This window comes from Aplidium turbinatum, chromosome 3 (genome assembly GCF_918807975.1).
Source record: "Aplidium turbinatum chromosome 3, kaAplTurb1.1, whole genome shotgun sequence".
NCBI lineage: Eukaryota > Metazoa > Chordata > Ascidiacea > Aplousobranchia > Polyclinidae > Aplidium > Aplidium turbinatum.
In genome coordinates this window covers 26,170,319-26,188,687 of record NC_137474.1, presented here as the reverse complement: position 1 = coordinate 26,188,687, position 18,369 = coordinate 26,170,319, and the positions used below count along the sequence as shown (strand labels likewise).

Genomic DNA, 18,369 nt, shown 5'->3' with positions numbered 1-18,369 from the left:
CCATTCCAGTGTAAACACTGCACTGACGAGACCGGAAGGTCGAAACGGTGTGCACTGTCTGCAGTTGGTTTATTATAACACATAGGCCTATGCATGGTTTTTACATTATGCACACCTTTAAGATTAACCAATGACGCCAAATATCAATACTGTATTCTGTTACTTTGAGGTTGTTGCGACCGTGCCAAATTTTTTTCAACTCAATAACTTACTTCGATCACAAGCACGTTTTAACGTTCGCGTTTTGTCGCTTCTACCTTTTTCTTGACCTTTGCTATGTTGACGTGTATTGTTTTGATATGATGGTCAGAAATAAAAAAACAACTGAAAAAAAACAAAACAACTGAGGTCATTGACCTCTCAAGGTCATCAGAGGTGAAATCTGACTTACCACCCGATCTTAAAATGACCCTTATGGTATGTACTAACACTGGTGAAAATTTCATGCTTTAGTCATAATTTGCACAATTCTTATGAGAGGTTATCAGCTGTACTATTGGGGCACCCCAAGATATTAACTTTTTTTGTGTTGTGCTTACAACGTCAGTGCACAACTTTTCCTCACTATTAATAAGCAATTAAGAAAAAAAGTTGAAAAACGATCCAGACTATTGCCCATCTCTGCCTACAGGTAGCAAAAATCCTGATGTTTTGAGATCAAAGAAAGTATAGTTTCCATGTAAAATATGAGGCTTGTACTCAAAAGTGCAGTTTAAGAAATTTTCTGGGCCTTTTCAAGGGCCCGTATCCCCAAAACGCACCGTTAAAAAAAATTAAGAATTGCCTTTTCTTCATCAAAACACTGAGATGTAGGCTACTTATTCTAAGTGTTATACTGGAGAGTATAACTCGGCTGGGCTCCCTAACAATTAGAAAGAAAGCAATCTCGATCAATCTCGTGAAGAAACCGGTTCATCAAAAATGATCGCTTGGATGACTGGAGACAAATGCTTAACGTAATTATGAGTGACAACCGTGCCAACCCACCATAGCTTCCTATCAGTGACGTGGCTTGCCTACTTCAAACACAACATGATAAATTACGTCTTTATTACAGTGGCATCATACGTCACAGAGATCATGGGATTACATTACTGATCAACAGGAATTTACTGCAACAACAATGGAATTTGCGAGAAGCGATGAAAATCAACGAATGCGTGAGACAAGAACATACAGTAAGTCAGTAACACGAACAACTGGACATGTCGTTCTATTTACATGGTGGCGCTGTAGTCGAATGACGTCATTAAGCCATCGAAACCACGCGAGGGCATTCAAACAAAATCGTCATGATCCAGTTTCTTTTTTGTTATTCAAACAACATAGAGGTGTTCATTAGTAATGTAATTGATTACGATTACTTGCTCTTACTGCGACTATGATTACAGAAACTTCAAATTGCTCGATTATGATTACAACAATTGAAATGAACAATAACATCATTGGCAGGTTACTGCAGAGCTCTCATAAGGGTTAGGCAACGTCACTGGTTCTTAACCTGGGCGCTGTTGACTTTTAGAGGGGATGAAATAGTCAGGGGCGCTATATTCAGAAGGTGTAACGATATTTTCGTCACTGCAAATTTGCTTTTGTAGTTATGCCAGATTAAGATCAATGTATATTCGTGCTTTGTATAGGCCGACTAGCCCTATGGCAACTGCATAGACTTAGCTAATAGATCTAGAATCGATTAGAAGTATCTTTTACGAAATGTTCGTAATATGTTTAACACGCCTTATTTGAAGTCATGTTTATATAGTTATGTCATAATCCGATACAACTTCACTGCATCATTCATCATCCTTAGGAGCTACAGCTCTTATTACGGTGGCAGCCCGACTATAAAAATTTCTGAAAAGGGGCGCTGAGGAAAAAAGGTTAAGAACCACTGGGCTACGTGAACTCTCATTTCATTTTGATCATGTGTAACACAAATGTTACGGAAGAAAATTATGAAAAAATGTGAATAAGTTTTTTTGTTTGTTAAATTGTTCTAATTCAGAAAATAACATTTAAAATGTTAAAGAAATATGGGTCTTTAAATTGAAAGTGATAAAGATCTTAAAGCCCCGGACCACAAGTAGAAATAAGGCATCAGTGGCCGACATCGCGGTTATAGGGGAAACTGGGCTACCTAACGGCCAAGACACTGCTACATTCACTGCTGAACGCTAAAAGTGTTCATCTGTAATTAAAGATGAGCAAAATAAATTGGAAACTAAAGTACATACGATGGTCATGGTTGAGCGAGCATGTCATGATAGAACACATGATCAATAAATGACACGTCATACTTCTCAAACATCGAACATACCAGTTGCTCTCCGCTCTCCACGTTGTCAAACAGCATATGTACATAAAGGTGCAAATAACAAGTGAAACTACTAAGCACATGATGGCGCACTTGTTTATGCATGTGACGACGAGATGTCAACGGTCGGGCCCATGTTGGTCGACGAGTCAGTGCTGCCCCTCCGAAGTGTCTCCCGCGTCCGCACTGAATCGGCGGTGAAAGGACGATCTTTAAACTCTGCAGTGAAAGTGAAAACTTAAATCAAGAAGAGCCTCCGCTAGAGGCGCGCGGAATCATTCGTAAGTTTCTTGGTGCGCACCAGCAGGGGCTGCAAGAGGGGGGAGAAGTCGGGCGACTTTCTCTATAACATAACATCGTTAAGGAAAATCGAGTAATTTTTCGTTTTTTTACTTTTGAGGAGGGCCATTTTTGCTACTAAAACAAAAGTGTACCAACTTAAAAATGAACAAATTTTGGAATGAAATGCGTAGTTCCAGTATTTTTCCATCATTGATCAAATCATTCTCGTATTAAGGTAGACTGCTTCAAGATGTAAAATCTGATGTTGTTAAACCTACTGATTTCTGTATCACTGAACGGTTTCTGTTGTTTTAAAACTGGCGCTAGCCTACTTTGGCTATGCGTGTAGCCTACGTAGCATAATATTTTTGGTTAACCAACTGAACCTTGATTTCAAAAACTGCGCTGGCCAGGCATATTGGATTCAACATGTCTAGAATGATGTTCAAGCAAGATTAAAGGAAGTAAACCCTTTCTGGTTATAGATGCTATTGCTTAAATAGCGTATGCTACAGTGTTGTCCAAATGTCATATCATTGTAACCAGGCCCAATAGGAAATTCTAAAGCAAGCTGTTTCGTTATCCAAGCACCCTACTTGAGCAGTTTTAAATCTATGCTTTTCTATATTTTTATGAATTACAGTCCTGATTGATTAAATCTTTATCCTCGGACTGGTAAAGATGCTTTGAGAGCTTAATCCTGGCAGTTTCGCATACTTGTAGGCTGTAGAGTGATTTGAACTTTGATTTGAGTAGAAGCTTTGAACCACTAACGCAGGCCCGGTCACTGAGCTTGACAGAGTGAAGTTTCCGATTGTTGAAGTGATGTTGCCAGGAAATTATTCCGTCCAATAGGTGCTGCTGAATGGAGAGTAGTCCACAGTGTGGGTCGCTCAAGTGCACAACCCGAGAGTTGAACCAGCGCCGCTTGATCTTGAAACTTCTTCGTTCACGAAGTCACGCGCTAACTAACTGAGCTATCGAGGTGGACGAGTCCAAATCATTCTAAACGAGATTCACTCGATTACCGTAATCTATTCATGCAGCGATAAAGAACTGTTCGATGGACAATCAGCTCATAAATCTAATGAAATTAATGGGAAATGAAATGTAATCAAAGTTAGAGAAAGCTAGGAAGAGTAGGCCAGGCTACTCGCAAATTTAAGTTATTGTAGAAACTATGAATTAAAAAGAAAACGATTTGGTTTTCCTCGCTACGGAACGCTCCAACAGCTTCGCTTCACTAACTCAATCATACAAACGAAATTTATTCTATCGTTTGTTGCAAAGGATTCGCTAGCTGTTGATGGTCTATTAACTAATGTATCAACAAACTCTAACATATCATCGATAAGTTTGAAGATCTATCATCATCATCATCAACCAACCTATCTATAGAAATTTCATAGTATATCTGATGTGCAGCTGGGGTATGTGCAACAAATTTAAACATGTCGTAGGCCACAATAATGACATTTTAGATGAATTGGCAGTCTGCTTTTGAAAGAAGGCTACACAGCAAACTTGAGCTGCAAACCGGAACACACCACTGAGGGGCGGATCCAGCCAGTATAATTTTAAGGGGGGGGGGGGGGGGGGTGATATCAACAAAACATACTGATGTGTAAGTCTACATAAATCCGACCTTGCAAAAACACTGTGAATACAGTACTTTTCTGTGTTTTAGGTGGTGGGAAGGACCCAGTCTCTACTCAAGGAAATAATTGCTTGCAAATTTCGAACCACTATTCCAAGTATTTAGATTGATAAAGCTTTGGTAGAGAGTTTGCTTTGTTGAACCATAGACAAAGGTTACTTTGTTTTGCTTGTATTTTGATAGCTTGATTTTTTAAACTGGTACCTTCAACGGTTGCAAGTTAAAAACGTAGTTTTAAGCGCAAAAAAAATGTGAAGAATTGTTTACAATTCACCATGACTTAAACCGATTGAACAGTGAACACCCTATAGATGTTGTGCATCAAATCAGACGTTGCAATATCTTTATTACTTGATGCTGTAATTCGTAACTTTGCATTGCAAAAGGTCGGGAATGAATTGAATGCTTTGTTAATCTATTCGCATTGCCAGTATTGTGTGTTTACAATTATTTCTCTATCTACAGTATAGCCTGCCAAAATTACCAGCTACAATAAAATCTATTAGCATGATGATTGGAAGCAATACTGGCACGCAGACTCGTCAAGAGGAAGAGACGTCATCACCTACCCAACAACTGCTCTTCATGGATTCCACACAAGCAGATAAGAATCGGTTAACAGGATAATCAGAAAACACGTCCGCACTGCCTAAATACTACATAGGCGAAGTACTGGAGGTAGCCTACCCTCAGCAGCCCTGGATGCCCACAGTGCGATTACAACTTTCAGGACGTCGATCACTGGTCAAAGATTGCCCAGACATACCAAATCAGTGGAGGATATGGAGCAGTATAGGCCTACTCATGTGACGACATTTTTAAACACTGGTTGAAGCGCCAAAGGCACCACGTATGAGATGTGCAATGTGCATACAGCACTATACGACTCTTGGGCTACTACAATTTTCTCTTGACGAAATAGTGAGCAACAATGGCAATCTTGTTGCAGGTGTAGTCGAGTAACTTTTGTTGATTTTCATATTGAAAAAAGTTTTTTTTTCATATCGATACGTTGTTAAATCTAAACTTAAAAATGAATTTAATCTCACACTAAAGAAAGTAGGCCAAATTCAACATAAAACATATGATGCAACGCATGAAATTCGTTGCTTTTATTTTTTCTGAAACATATTTTGGGGCCCACCTTGACAGTCAGAGTCACAGTAGCAGATCTAGAAAAAAATTTTTTTTTGGTGGGGAGGGCACTTTATTATTCCATCATTGGGGTCTCGGATGCACGCGTTCCGTTTGTGGAGTCACTATCGAACTATAATTCTGTCAAAAATCACATGAGGCTTACCTGTCGGAGGTGAAAGGAGATCCTTAGGGGAATCTCCATCATTGGAGGTTTCCATTAGAAGGGACTTGCCTTCACTAAACACAAAATTAACTGTTAACCAACAACAACTTCTATCCTTGCTTCTGTGACGTCCTACTCTAATATGAGCGGGATTATCCTTCACGACTGACCAGAAACAACGAAATAACGGCACTTTCTGACTAAGCTCCTACCTCGCGCAACAACATACCTGTCGCCAGCCACGACGCTCTCGAGGACGTTGCTCCTCTTTAGAAGAGCGGTTTTGACATCCGGCGCCAGTCCGGTGGATCCAAGCTCCCCAAACACTTCAACGATCGCGCCATCTACACAACAACAATCCACATCAGACCAAGCCCAGTGACATGGCGGCGACATAATCACGCGACCAACCTGGCAGGCGCAGGAAGTGACGATAGAGCTCCCGGAGACCGTCCAGGTGAAGCGTGTGGATGGCTATGTGCGTCGTCACTTCCCTTGCACCATCCCAGTTGTCTTCCTCCCAGATGTAGTCATAGACGGCCGCCTTTCTTCTCTCCCCATCCTCTCCTCTCCATTGCTCAGCCCTTCGCACGATGTCGCTCAGCTCCTGGTTGCTTAGCTCCAGGTCGTAAGGAAGGAAGGCATTATTGTTGCCATGGAGACGGTGATAGACATCAAGAATTCTTCCGTTATTGTGGAGTTTGAGGAAGTAGAGGTAGAGGATCACCAGAGCCACAAAGATGACGAGAAGGTAGAGGAAGATAGTGAGAGGAATCCCCACGATTCCTGATCCTGTGTGGGAATGATCACATGTTCACACCTTATTCGTATCAACATTAACAAAGCGCACACTCCTGGGGACAAGATGGTGACTCATCAGCAGACAACTCACCTTGAGATCACCAGCAAGCAAAACAAAAGCAATAACTACTGTAATTGTTTCAGTCGGGACAGGTATCGAGTATTGTTCGTAAAACAAATCTTATGTTCATGGAATCGATAAAACAAAATCTTTCATAAGTATCAGTTGAGTCCGAAACACATCTTGAGAATGTGGTGTGACGTTTGCTTGTGCGGTCAGCGGCTTACCCTCTACTCTAAGGAAGTGATAGTAGAGCTTGAAGGAATCACCAATGGGTTGGGAGGGGGAGTTCACGTAACGACCGATTGCGGAGTCCACGATCAGGATGACAATTGGATCTAGGACAGTCCACAGAGAGAATGCCATGATAAACTTGGAGAAGAGAAGAGGGAACGTCCCCAGAACAATCTGACTGACCCACGAGATAAGAACAAGAAGAATCTGCACATTTATGGATCAAATTAATAAATTGATCACTGCTTAAAAAAAGAATCTTCCTCCAGGTCGATCTAACAAAGTGTTGATGTGCACATTGGCAGTCAACCCCGGAAAAAGTGAAGCGGTGGACAGTCTCTGAACATCATTAGTACCGCGCTTATAACTCTGACCACGTTTTATCAACAGCAACCACCACCACTTCATCCACTTCACGGTTAATTTGCCAATGTGTTTTGTTGCGTAGTCTTCATAGCTTTCTTCGAGATTCATTGCTAGCAATATGCCATGATCGTGAGTGTGATGGAAATTCGGCTTCGTACCAGGTAGGAAGAGCGTCACGTGTGCACGAAGTTTTAATTCACAACAACAATAATTCAACAAGCGGAAACTTCACTCTGCCAACTTCAGTGACCGGGCGTCAGTGGTTCAAAGCCTCTAGTCTACAAGTATGCGAAATTACCAGGATTGAATTTGTGAATTACGTTTGTCAGTCCGAGGATGATTACAATCGAAGAACAGATGACCAAAGCGCAACTCACTTGGATGATGATGTTGGCCACCGGACCAAGGAGGACAACACCGAGCTCTTCAGCAGTTGTGAGGAGGTCCGATTGGTAGTTCAGGTTCACTGTGTACGGGAAGAAGACGAATGAACTGACTGGGAGGGAGAGAGCCTGCAGAGCAAACTCTTGTTAACCTCCAGCTGTGTTATCATGACGGATCGTACTTAAAGTTTTTATATGCTGCTTCATGTACTGCGAGGTGTTGTCAGTTGAATTGAGAACAATGACCGAGTCTAAGCAAGCGAGGTATGTCGACAGGATTTGGTTAGTTGAGAAAATAACTTTCCCAGCTGGGAAAGTAAACAAAGTTTGCCTTAAAACTGTCGAGACGAACGATAAAACTCTATTTTCATTTCACAAAATTGTCATGATGGTTACGTCACCGGTAGTTGTCGTGACTAGATCGTTCCTGTGATGTCATTACATTTGCTCAGAAGTGGCATACTGACGTCAGCGGGACATCCCCTTACCGGGGACCAACTTTTTTTTCCACGAACTTTCTGTCTCATTTGCACATTTCTGTTAGTGTAGCCATTACTGGTAACCGCGCGCAGTACCGTAACTGTTTTTACCGATTTATTTTTTTTGCGCGGTTTTCAAAGTCAGCAGCCAATTTTCGCCCCTGCTTACCTGCAGCAGTATCCACTGGCCGCAGTAGTGGATGTAGAGCCGACAGAACCATATCACGATGAGGAGGAGGATGGTGATCCAGAAGTCGAGAGTGGTCCATTGAGTGAATCCCATCTCCGACAAGAACATCCGTCCCACGTACCTGCGGCCACGGTGATGTTGAATCAATCGTGCAATGTGGTTTAGTATTTGCAATAAATCGGTCACTAATTGTTTCAATCCCACGAGCTTTAGGCCTACGTTATTTTCGCTGTGATGATGCAAACTGACATTCCAATAAACTAATAAATCTGCCATCGTACCGCTAGGAAGCGATAAGTCGCCTTACGTACTCTGCTCGTTCATATCCGTGTTGCCGGAGCCTCCCCTTGGCGGAGAATGCAGGTTGTACGGAGAAGGTGTGCCGCTCCAAGTTCTCCGAGTGGGTCAAAGTGGGACGAACCATGGTCTTGTTAAGAATAGGGGTGCGGGGCAGTAGCGTGGTTGTCTGACGCTTCCGTTCCTGCTCAAACAACATAGCGGAGGTGACAACGTTGTCGAGCATACAGCGACATGCAAGTATGAATTTAGGAAATGTTTATCCTCGTATCAACAAAAGCACAGGTTTGGTCAAAGATCAGAAATGATGAGGTGGACTCATGTGGTGTGTCGGTCATGTGACCGCAATGAAGCCACGGTTTAGCTCCACTCAGTTGCACAGTGTGTGATAACTGATGTTGATTCTATGATGGATGTGGTTTCCATGATGGGAATCAACGGGAGGGAGCAAAAACTTTCCAATCGCTTGATATTATTCTTGTTCTCCAACCAAACGAATATTCACATTGTCACATGCGTAGCCCCAAGACTGGCTACATTACATTTCCATGAACAAGTCGGCTATTTTAATTGAGTGATTATTACGAGAAGTTATTATCGATTACTATCCTAGAGTAACCTTAAATTACGAAATCCTTATTGTGCAACTTGCTTTTAGAAGATTTTGTGTTCGTGAAAATCGAGAAACTTTTGACGAAATCGAAAAAGTTTAACATAAATCGAAAAAGTTTGACGTAATGTATGCTGTTATGACGTCATAAACATATTTACGCCTGACAAAATCAGACAAAAATAATGAGTTCTTGTGACGTAACGTTAGCGTAGTTTCTGGAAGTTACTAGTCAAAACTAGCCGGCAATAAATAGTACCGTAGTTTGTGTATTATTATATTTATTAGAGTTTAAATTTTGAGATGATGAAACGTTGTGAATAGTAGTACAGCTGATAACCTCTCAAAATCAAATCAATTGTGCAAATTATGACTAAAGCATGAAATTTTCACCAGTGTTAGCACATACCATAAGAGTCATTTTAAGATTGGGAGGTAAGTCAGATTTGACCTCTGATGACCTTGAGAGGTCAATGACCTCAAAGTATCAGAATATTGATATTTGACGTCATTGGTTAATCTTAAAGGTGTGTATGATGTACAAACCATGCATATGTGTTATAATAAAAGTGTTTACACATTCTACAGAGTGTTGACTGTGTTAGTGTGTTGGTCATTATTATCAGAGTTGCCAGATTGGCCCTTTTACGGCTAAACTTCACAAATTTGGCCCTTTTTGAAGTCGTTTGGCCAAAATATTTGGGTTTGGCCTTTTGGCCTTATTTTGACTCTTTTTCATATTGGTTTGGCTCCAAATTTTCTGTTCGGCTTTTTGCATTTAGCTTACTGTATTTTGTAAGAATGAAACAACAATGGCAACACTTCGTCACATGCCAATGGAACTCGACGTCAACAGACTGGATGATGGCGATGACATAGAAGCTAACTTGAGGATACACAGTGCTCAGTGGCACAAGAAATGTCGTTTAATGTTCAACAAAAAATATTTGACCAGCAGAACAGAGCAGAATCCGCTTCAGGACAACAATTTGGTACCAGTACTCCAACCCTGCACAGCGCACGATCAGCAGCTGCCCACAGGCTTTCACAGTCAACCGAGGCTATCTGTTTCCTTCTGCAATAAGCCAGGTGGCACAGCAGACTTGCACCAAGAAGCTACAATGGGAATTGACCAAAACGTTCGAAGATGTGCCACTGAATTGGAGGACACTGAACTGCTGGCCAAGCTGTCTGCAGGAGACCTGATTACCATTGAGGAAAAATACCATCGCAACTGTCTCCGTGCATTATACAACAAAATCAGACCAGCATCACTCAAAGACGAGGACGATGATCGATTGCATGGCATAGCCTTTGCTGAGCTGGTGGTGTTTATGGAGGACATGCATGAAGATAAGGACAATGCCCCCGTATTCAAACTCTACCACATGGCTAACCTCTACAAGACCAGGTTAGAGCAGCTGGGTGCCACGGTAACCAGCAGGGTACACATAACCAGACTGAAGGATAGGCTTCTTTCTGCACTTCTTGATCTGAGAGCACATTTGCAGGGCAGAGACACACTTCTCTTGTTTGAGAAAGACATAGGTCCGGCTCCGCCCTGATGAAGGCCTATGGTCATGAGAGTGATATGATGTACCTAGTAAGAGCAGCACTGGTAGTCCGTAGAAAAATGTTTGAGACAAGATTCACCTTTGAGCTGATTTTGCGTTCCGAGCTGAGCAAGTGCGTTCCGAGCTGATTTTCAGATAAATTCTGTGACACCACCCCTCCTTGCTCTGGTTAACATAATCCTCGATGGGGCGAACATCAAGCACCAGACTCAGTTGGCCCACACAACCAACACAACTGCTGCGCTTACACTATCGCAGCTACTGGTGTTCAACAGTGTGAAGCATGCATGCTGCATGGAGTCAACGTCAGTGCGCCACAACCGCGAGAGAGAAACCCAATTCCCACTCTACCTGACCCTCAAGATTCAGGCTGTGACCAGGAGCAGACAACTGATCGACACACTCTTCGGCCTAGAGATGTGTGTTTCGTATGATAGATTACTGCAGCTCCCAGCAGACATTGCCAATGGCGTCTGCCAGCGCTTCAACATGGAAGAAGTTGTTTGCCCACCCAAGCTGCGCCAGGGGCTGTTCACTACTGGGGATGTTGATAATATTGATTATAACCCTAGCTCTGCTACGGCCAAGGATTAATTATTTCCATGGCACTGGTATATCCTTAATGCAACATCCATCACACATAAATGGTGGACACGACCTTGGTGTATTGGTGCTTGGGCAAGACATCTTCACCTCTAAGACGGTAACACCTCTGCCTTCAGTGTACACAAGTGTGCCACCCGTTGCAATAAAAACGAAGCACTTCACTGCACCGCCTGTACAACGTCCGGCAAGACCTCTCGACCTGCTGATTGCTATAGTTGCTGTACACGAAGAGTATTGGTGGTTGAGGACAGTGACGTCAGCTCTAGAGAAGCAATTCATAGAGGAATGGGTGTCATGGTCTGCCTACATGGTCTGCGACGCTGTTACGACAGGTTCTCTTGCTGGTGTACATTCGGTCGCTTCGTAAAGGAAACTTTGAGCTGTACAGTATATGCAACCCTGACACAGATCATGCCCTGGATGTTCGCCTTAGATCACATTCACTATTCCAGGTAGCTTTCTGTACACATCCGTGATATGATAAACCTCATTGACAAGCACCCAGATGTCCTTGCAAAATTCAAGTCTGGAAACTTTGTGGTACACAAGACCAGCAATAAATTCTCTGCCATGGCGATCGGCCAATGTCATGAGCAGAACAACGCTATGGTCAAAGGGTCTGGTGGAGCTATTGGACTGACAGGAAATCCTGGAGCACTCAGGCGCTGGATGGTGGCAGGGCCAGAAATAGCCAAGACCATTACAGAGTTTGAAGAGCAGGCCACGAGAAGAGGACATCAGGCATCTTCACCATGACTAGAAACCTGGAGTACATACAGCCTTTGTAAAGGATGTCAGGGTGCTTATGGAAGCGTTTCAAAGAGATAGGAAATCCTTTTCTAGAGAGCTCTCAAGATTTACTGGTCCTTGACACGAGAGACATCGTGGAAACTCCAGTGGCAGAAACAGATTGAATCCCTTGGTGAGAAGCAATATAGAATGTTTGTTGAAGAAAGGCTGGAACTATGCACGAAGCCAGTTACAGACACACTGACCAAGAACAAGTTGCCGCTCTTTAGTCGGCCACAGACCAAGATGCAGTCAAAGCAGTGAAGAGTGACTGCAGTCTCTTGAGGCTGTATATTGCATGTCAATCACGTGACGGGGATCTTGACCAGTTCTTCTCCCATGAGAACCAGGCAGCTCCACCTTCATTATCAACAGGAGACCAACTGCACATTGGAGTCAAAGCAGATCTACTACACTGCCTGAAATTAGACCAAACTCAAACCACAAGAGCACATGTGGTTGATGCCATAATCCTTGATGGGGCAGCTATTGTTCAAATGCTTAATCCTGTTGTGGCAAAGACCTTTGAAGAGTATATGAATACAGTTTTTGCACCTTACATCTTCACTCAACTGGAAAAGGTCCAAAAACTGGACCGCGTCTGGAATGCATATCTGCCTGACAGCCTTATGACGACGACCAGACAGAGGAGGGGTAAGGGCATCAGAAAAAGAGTGGCTCCCTTTACCGTTATGGCTAAGAAGTGGAAGGACTTCCTTCGTGTTGACCAAAACAAGATTGAACTCTTTGGTTTCTTGTCACATGAGACCACTCGTCTTCCAACTGCTGAAGGCAAGGAAATATATGCGACCTGTGGAATTGATGTCCTGTGCTCTCCTGCCGAGTTCGACTTTACGAACCTCTCCCCATGTTCTCAGGAGGAGGCGGATACACGCATGCTTTTACGTGGAAGATGCTGTCCAGAAGGGGATGAGGAAGGTGACCATACGCACTGTAGATACTGATGTTGTGGTACTGGCTGTGGCTTCCTTCAACCACATTAACCCTGATGAGCTGTGGATAGCTCTTGGTACTGGGTCCAGCTTCCGGTACATAACTGTTCACCGTTTGGCTGCCGCCATGAACCCCAGACGATGTGCTACTCTCCTGGTCTGTTATGCCCTTATAGGGTGCGATACTGATGTGTCTGCATTCGCTGGCAGAGAGAAGACTGCCTGGGAGATTTGGATAGTTTTCCCAGAGATGACTGATGCTTTCGAAAAACTACTACATTTCCTCACTGATGTCAGTGAGGAAATGTCACTGCTGGAGCGCTTCGTTGTGCTGATGTATGACCGCACCAGCGACATCATGGAAGTGAACGACCCTTGGAAACAGCTCTTCGCACAAAAGTCGAGAGCTCTATAAAGCATCCCTCCTACGCAGGCAGCATTCCAGCAACACATCAGGCGGGTTTCTTTCCAGGTCAACTGCTGGAACCAAACTCTGGTCCTAAATCCCAAGTTTCCGAGCCCATCTGACTGGGGCTGGACAAAGGAGGCTTCTTGGTGGCAGCCCCTCTGGACGACACTGCCAGAGGCATCAAAATCTTGCCAAAAACTGATCCACTGCAACTACAAGAAGGGGTGTACCGGCTACTGCTGGTGCATCAAGGCTGCACTGAAGTGCACTGCATTATGCGCATGTTCGGGAGACTGTTAGCTGCGATGACACACCTCGACATTTATGCGGAAATATGGATAATTCGCCTGTATATCATTACCGATATGTACTATTCATGTGTCTGAGGCCCCGCCTGGCCTCACTGTACTTCAAGCTTTTATAGCCTCTGTCTAATGTACATTAAACATTACACTGCAGCAAATTATCTTAACATGTCTTTCAAATAATTCGCGAGACAAACAAACTGCACCAGAATCGTGAAAAACTGTAATTTAGGTCATTGACCTCTCAAGGTCATCAGAGGTCAAATCTGACTTACATCCCGATCTTAAAATCAACCTTATTATATTATGTACTAACGCTGGTAAAAATATCATGCTTTAATATTTATCATAACATGTCTTTCAAATAATTCCCGAGACAGACATAGCCTACTGCACCAGAATCTTGAAAAACTGTAATTTAGGTCATGGTTAGGTCATTGACCTTTCAAGGTCATCAGAGGTCAAATCTGACTTACCTCCCAACCTTAAAATGAACCTTATGATATGTACTAACACTGGTGAAAATTTCATGCTTTAGTCATAATTTGCACAATGGTTATGATCAGGTTTTTTTTTAAGGTTTGGTTTGGGTGACCGCTAAGTAGTTTTAAGAGACCGCAAGTGTTTCATTTAAATACCAAAAAATAGCCATAACTACATACAATCAACGCAACATAAAATGAATTATTCGACAAGGCACAGCTTAAATGATTGTGACAGCGACCAAACAGCCTGCCCAACACGGCCGCCAAACAAGTTTGCTGCACAATCAAACAAAGTGTGCTTGTTGGCTTCTGCTTGTTATGTTTCCACACGTAAAAACTGATCATTATGCGCCATAAATCAGAAATAAACATTGACGAGTATCGAAGGTGCACTTCTTTTGTGAATAACTCTTTGATTCAGCTGTTAGCTGTACCTCCACTTATTCTTTTTTCCGGACGTGAACTATTGATCGTAGGCTATATTCGTATTATCGACAAGACATAGCGAGAAACAACCATTACTTTTCTACTGTAGTTGCAAGTCCAAATTTTGGGAAACCGCTGGAGAAATTTGGGGGACCGTTTCGGTCCCCCAAAACACCTTAAAAAAACACTGGTTATGATAACCCGCTGCACTATAGGTGAGAGCATGACCTGTAAAGTTACGGCTAGCTATGTCACATTTTGTGAGCAATTTCTAAAAGTACACAACAAGATAACCTGATTTAATTTGGACTCGTCGTACATTTTTCTTGAATTTATAATTATTAGGCAGTGCATCGTGTGGATCCGTAATTGGGCTTCTCTCTTGCACCAGCTTGCTGGGCGTGCAGTTGTTCTTTTGCGTTATATTTCCTTTTTCATTGTTTTTGCATTTCAATTTCTAAAAGACCTACTTTTGTAAATTCAAAAAATAAAGAGCCCGAAATGCAGATACTAAATTCATGTTCAGCAAACGTACGTTTCAAAAAGTATATTTTAATCTTCAGCAGGGTTCCCACACATTTTTTATAAACAATATCCCTACTTTTTCAATACTAAATTCTAAAAATTCCCTACTTTTTCAACACTAAATTAAAAAAATTCCCAACCTGATTTTGATCTAAATTGCACATTAACTCGTTACTATGCAAGCAGTGCTTTTGAAATAGAATTACTTTGCTACTGTTTGTTTGCCTAAAAATTACTTTGAAGCAACACCAAGTCTCGTTACTATGCAAGCAGTGCCTTTGAACTGGTAATTACTTTGAAGCAACACCAAGTCTCATTGCTATGCAAGCAATGCCTTTGAACTGATAATTATTTTGAAGTGACACCAAGTCTCGTTACCATGCAAGCAGTGGCTTTGAAATACTGTAGTAATTACTTTGCTACTGTTGTTTGTCTAAAAATGGCTTTATATACAGTCTTCACAGTTTTTGGAAATCAGTATTAGTTTGAAGTGACACCGAGTCTCATCTATAAGTATAGGCTATAGGCTATGCAGTCTCCACAGGTTTTGGAGATCAGTATTAGACGTTCGCCTATACATATTACACTTCTGTCGGATCCTTACGCGCTGTCGCACATAATTTGTGAGTGAAATCTGTTTGTGAATGACATTTATGTGTTATTAGGTTATGATAACAAAATGTCTTTCGGCAAAATGGGTTTCGGCAAAATGGGTTTCGGCAAAATGTCTTTCGGCAAAATGTCTTTCGGCAAAATGTCCGGGTACCGTTTAATCAATGAAAATTTCTGTGCTGTATTATTTCCAAACACGATCATGTACAGGTTTAAAATTGTATATCCGGACTCTATTACATTCGAATCAGTATGAAAAATAATAATAATGTACAGTAGAAGATTCCTGTTTGAAGAAAAAACTCTTTTTTTTTTCAAAAGACCCGAACTGAAATCAGTTTGAATAAACTGTCACATTTATAATACTAAAACTGCAATTCAAAGCCTCATTCCATCGGACATGGCAACCTGCCATAAGCCAAACCAAAACAATTAAAAACCACACTACTGACAAACTGAAGTAAGTGAAAAGAACACTGAACACTGTCTTTGTGATTCTGAACACTGAATCACAAAAACATTGTACAGTAAATAGGATTTATGAATGATATTGTCTTTTTTGTTGTGTCATGATAGTAGGTTTTAGTAATGAATGGCCACCGTGATTGAGGACTGAGGTATTGTGGCCCTGGTCGCAGATATTGCCTGCATTAACGATGTCTCTTACCGCTATTATCACCTAGCCAATCTGACATCATTGTTTTATGCGGCCGCTAATCGACTTCAACGATCATGGAATGTTACGTAATAAGAACAATTATACACGCAAAAATAAAAAAAATCGATTGCTTAAATCAGCTCTTTTGTCTCGTGAGCTTTGCGTATTGCTCAACAAGTGTATAAAGTTTAGAATTAACAAGAAATCATTAAAATTTGAAGTTGAAACTGAAGTTTGAATCACGGCAAATAAACGTATTCAAAACTTTTACTTCAGCCGACGCTGTTTCACACTCAGTGTCTGGTCGGCAATAATTTTGCCGCAGCAAATATACGTTAATTTTGAAGGCTGCCGAGTTGGAAACAGCTTGTCCCGTGTATAAGTCGAACCTGGCTTTTTGAGGTGAAAACCACTTGCGAAAATCTCAAACTGCACTCTAGTATATACGATAATAAGTAAAATTTTGAATGTTAGGCTACAGAACAAAAATCGCCCGAGGCTAAATTTTCATGTCAAGTTAAATATTTCTGCTTCTGGAGTGCCCCACAATTAAATAAGTCACGCCATGGTTACGCTACACCACTGTCTGTACAGTAGAATGACCGGTATTTAAAGCGCAGATGAACAAGAAAAAAACAGTTCCCGAACTTTATTGAAAAACTGCATGTTGCGCCACAACATTGTTCTTTGTAATACCGCTTTGAAGGAGGATTACGAGTATGAACAAAAGAATAAATTTTAAACTTCATTTTGAATTGAAAAGAAATGACGTAATGTCTTCCATCCTTAGTTATCATATATTTTTTCATTACGTAGTCGTAATGTCTTGTAGGAATAAATTGAAAATCAGTATGATCACTCAAAATGAAAGTAATGGAACTACGAATCCTCACTAAACCAATGGTCTTGTTGTATCTAAGAGGACAACCTTATACTATATGTTACTGATCTCCGGAGCTGACGTAAACCTTAAAAGTCATGTCGACTTATTCTTGATGCCCCCCCTATCGAAAATTGTTCTTTGTAATACCGCTTTGAAGGAGGATTACGACTATAAACAAAAGAATAAATTTTAAACTTCAATTTGTATTGAAAATACACGACGTAATGTCTTCCATCCTTATCACATATTTTTTCATTACGTAATGTCTTATAAAAATGAATTGAAAACGAGTCTATTCACTAAATATGAAAGCAACGGGACTACAAATCCTCACTGAACCAATCAGTAAAAGGTCTTGTTGTGCCTACTGATCTCTGGAGCTGACATAAACCTGAGAAAATATGGACTTATTCTTGATATGGAATTTGACTACATATATTACATATCGATTAACGGATATTTTGTTTCACTGAACTTCAAAGTCAAAACGTATTTGTTTACCACAACCAAACCACTTGTGACGATCGAATTTGTTAATTCCTTATTCGATAAAATGTTTAGATGATGTCACGTCATTACGCCGATTTGAGATATGTCATTCATGACGTTGTATGGATGAAAAACTTTTACAAGTTTTATACTCTGCTGAGAGTAAAAAAGAAACACAAATGATAAATATTGGAGAAATTGAGTCTCCTTTACAACTTAAGAATCAAACAAGGCAAAACTGCTGAAATAAAACGTTTTGTTTGAGTGAAAGAATTACTGCAAGCAACCAATGCCAAAATGCGCGCGCAAGAAGTCACGGGAGTGTGAGATATCAAAAATTTAACAGGTTGTTATTTTTCTATATCAATCTGACGTTAGTTACTACTTTAAAAAATCTATATCTTTGCTTCTGTAGAAAATCCGCAGCAAGCGCCTTTTTTACATGTTTAGTATCGGCCAAATTTTGCCGATACCGATACTCAAACAATGGCCGATATCACCGATACCAATACATCGGATTTTTTATCTACAATTTAGTCATCAAGGTTTTCCATACTTTTTCAATACCACGAGGGAGGTTTCACAAAATTCCCGACCCTTTCCCGGTCTGGAAAACGGGTTTTCAAATTCCCTACTTTTTTCCTACTTTCCCGACTGCGTGGGAACCTTGCTTCAGTACTA

At 41.4% G+C, this 18,369-nt stretch overlaps 1 protein-coding gene across 1 annotated transcript in view; it reads right to left on the bottom strand.

The window, feature by feature from the left end:
* Window positions 1-1,033: 1,033 nt before the first annotated feature.
* LOC145767112 (uncharacterized) overlaps window positions 1,034-18,369 on the bottom strand; it is a 54,344-nt gene continuing 37,008 nt past the window's right edge. The window contains exons 13-20 of the mRNA XM_082578868.1: window positions 8,379-8,548; window positions 8,047-8,188; window positions 7,393-7,527; window positions 6,643-6,856; window positions 5,965-6,345; window positions 5,783-5,897; window positions 5,554-5,627; window positions 1,034-2,533 (exon numbers count right to left, since the gene is read on the bottom strand). Of these exons, the coding sequence (XP_082434994.1) occupies window positions 2,412-2,533; window positions 5,554-5,627; window positions 5,783-5,897; window positions 5,965-6,345; window positions 6,643-6,856; window positions 7,393-7,527; window positions 8,047-8,188; window positions 8,379-8,548 (1,353 nt within the window). The 3' untranslated portion in view covers window positions 1,034-2,411. The remainder of the gene's footprint in view (window positions 2,534-5,553; window positions 5,628-5,782; window positions 5,898-5,964; window positions 6,346-6,642; window positions 6,857-7,392; window positions 7,528-8,046; window positions 8,189-8,378; window positions 8,549-18,369) is intronic.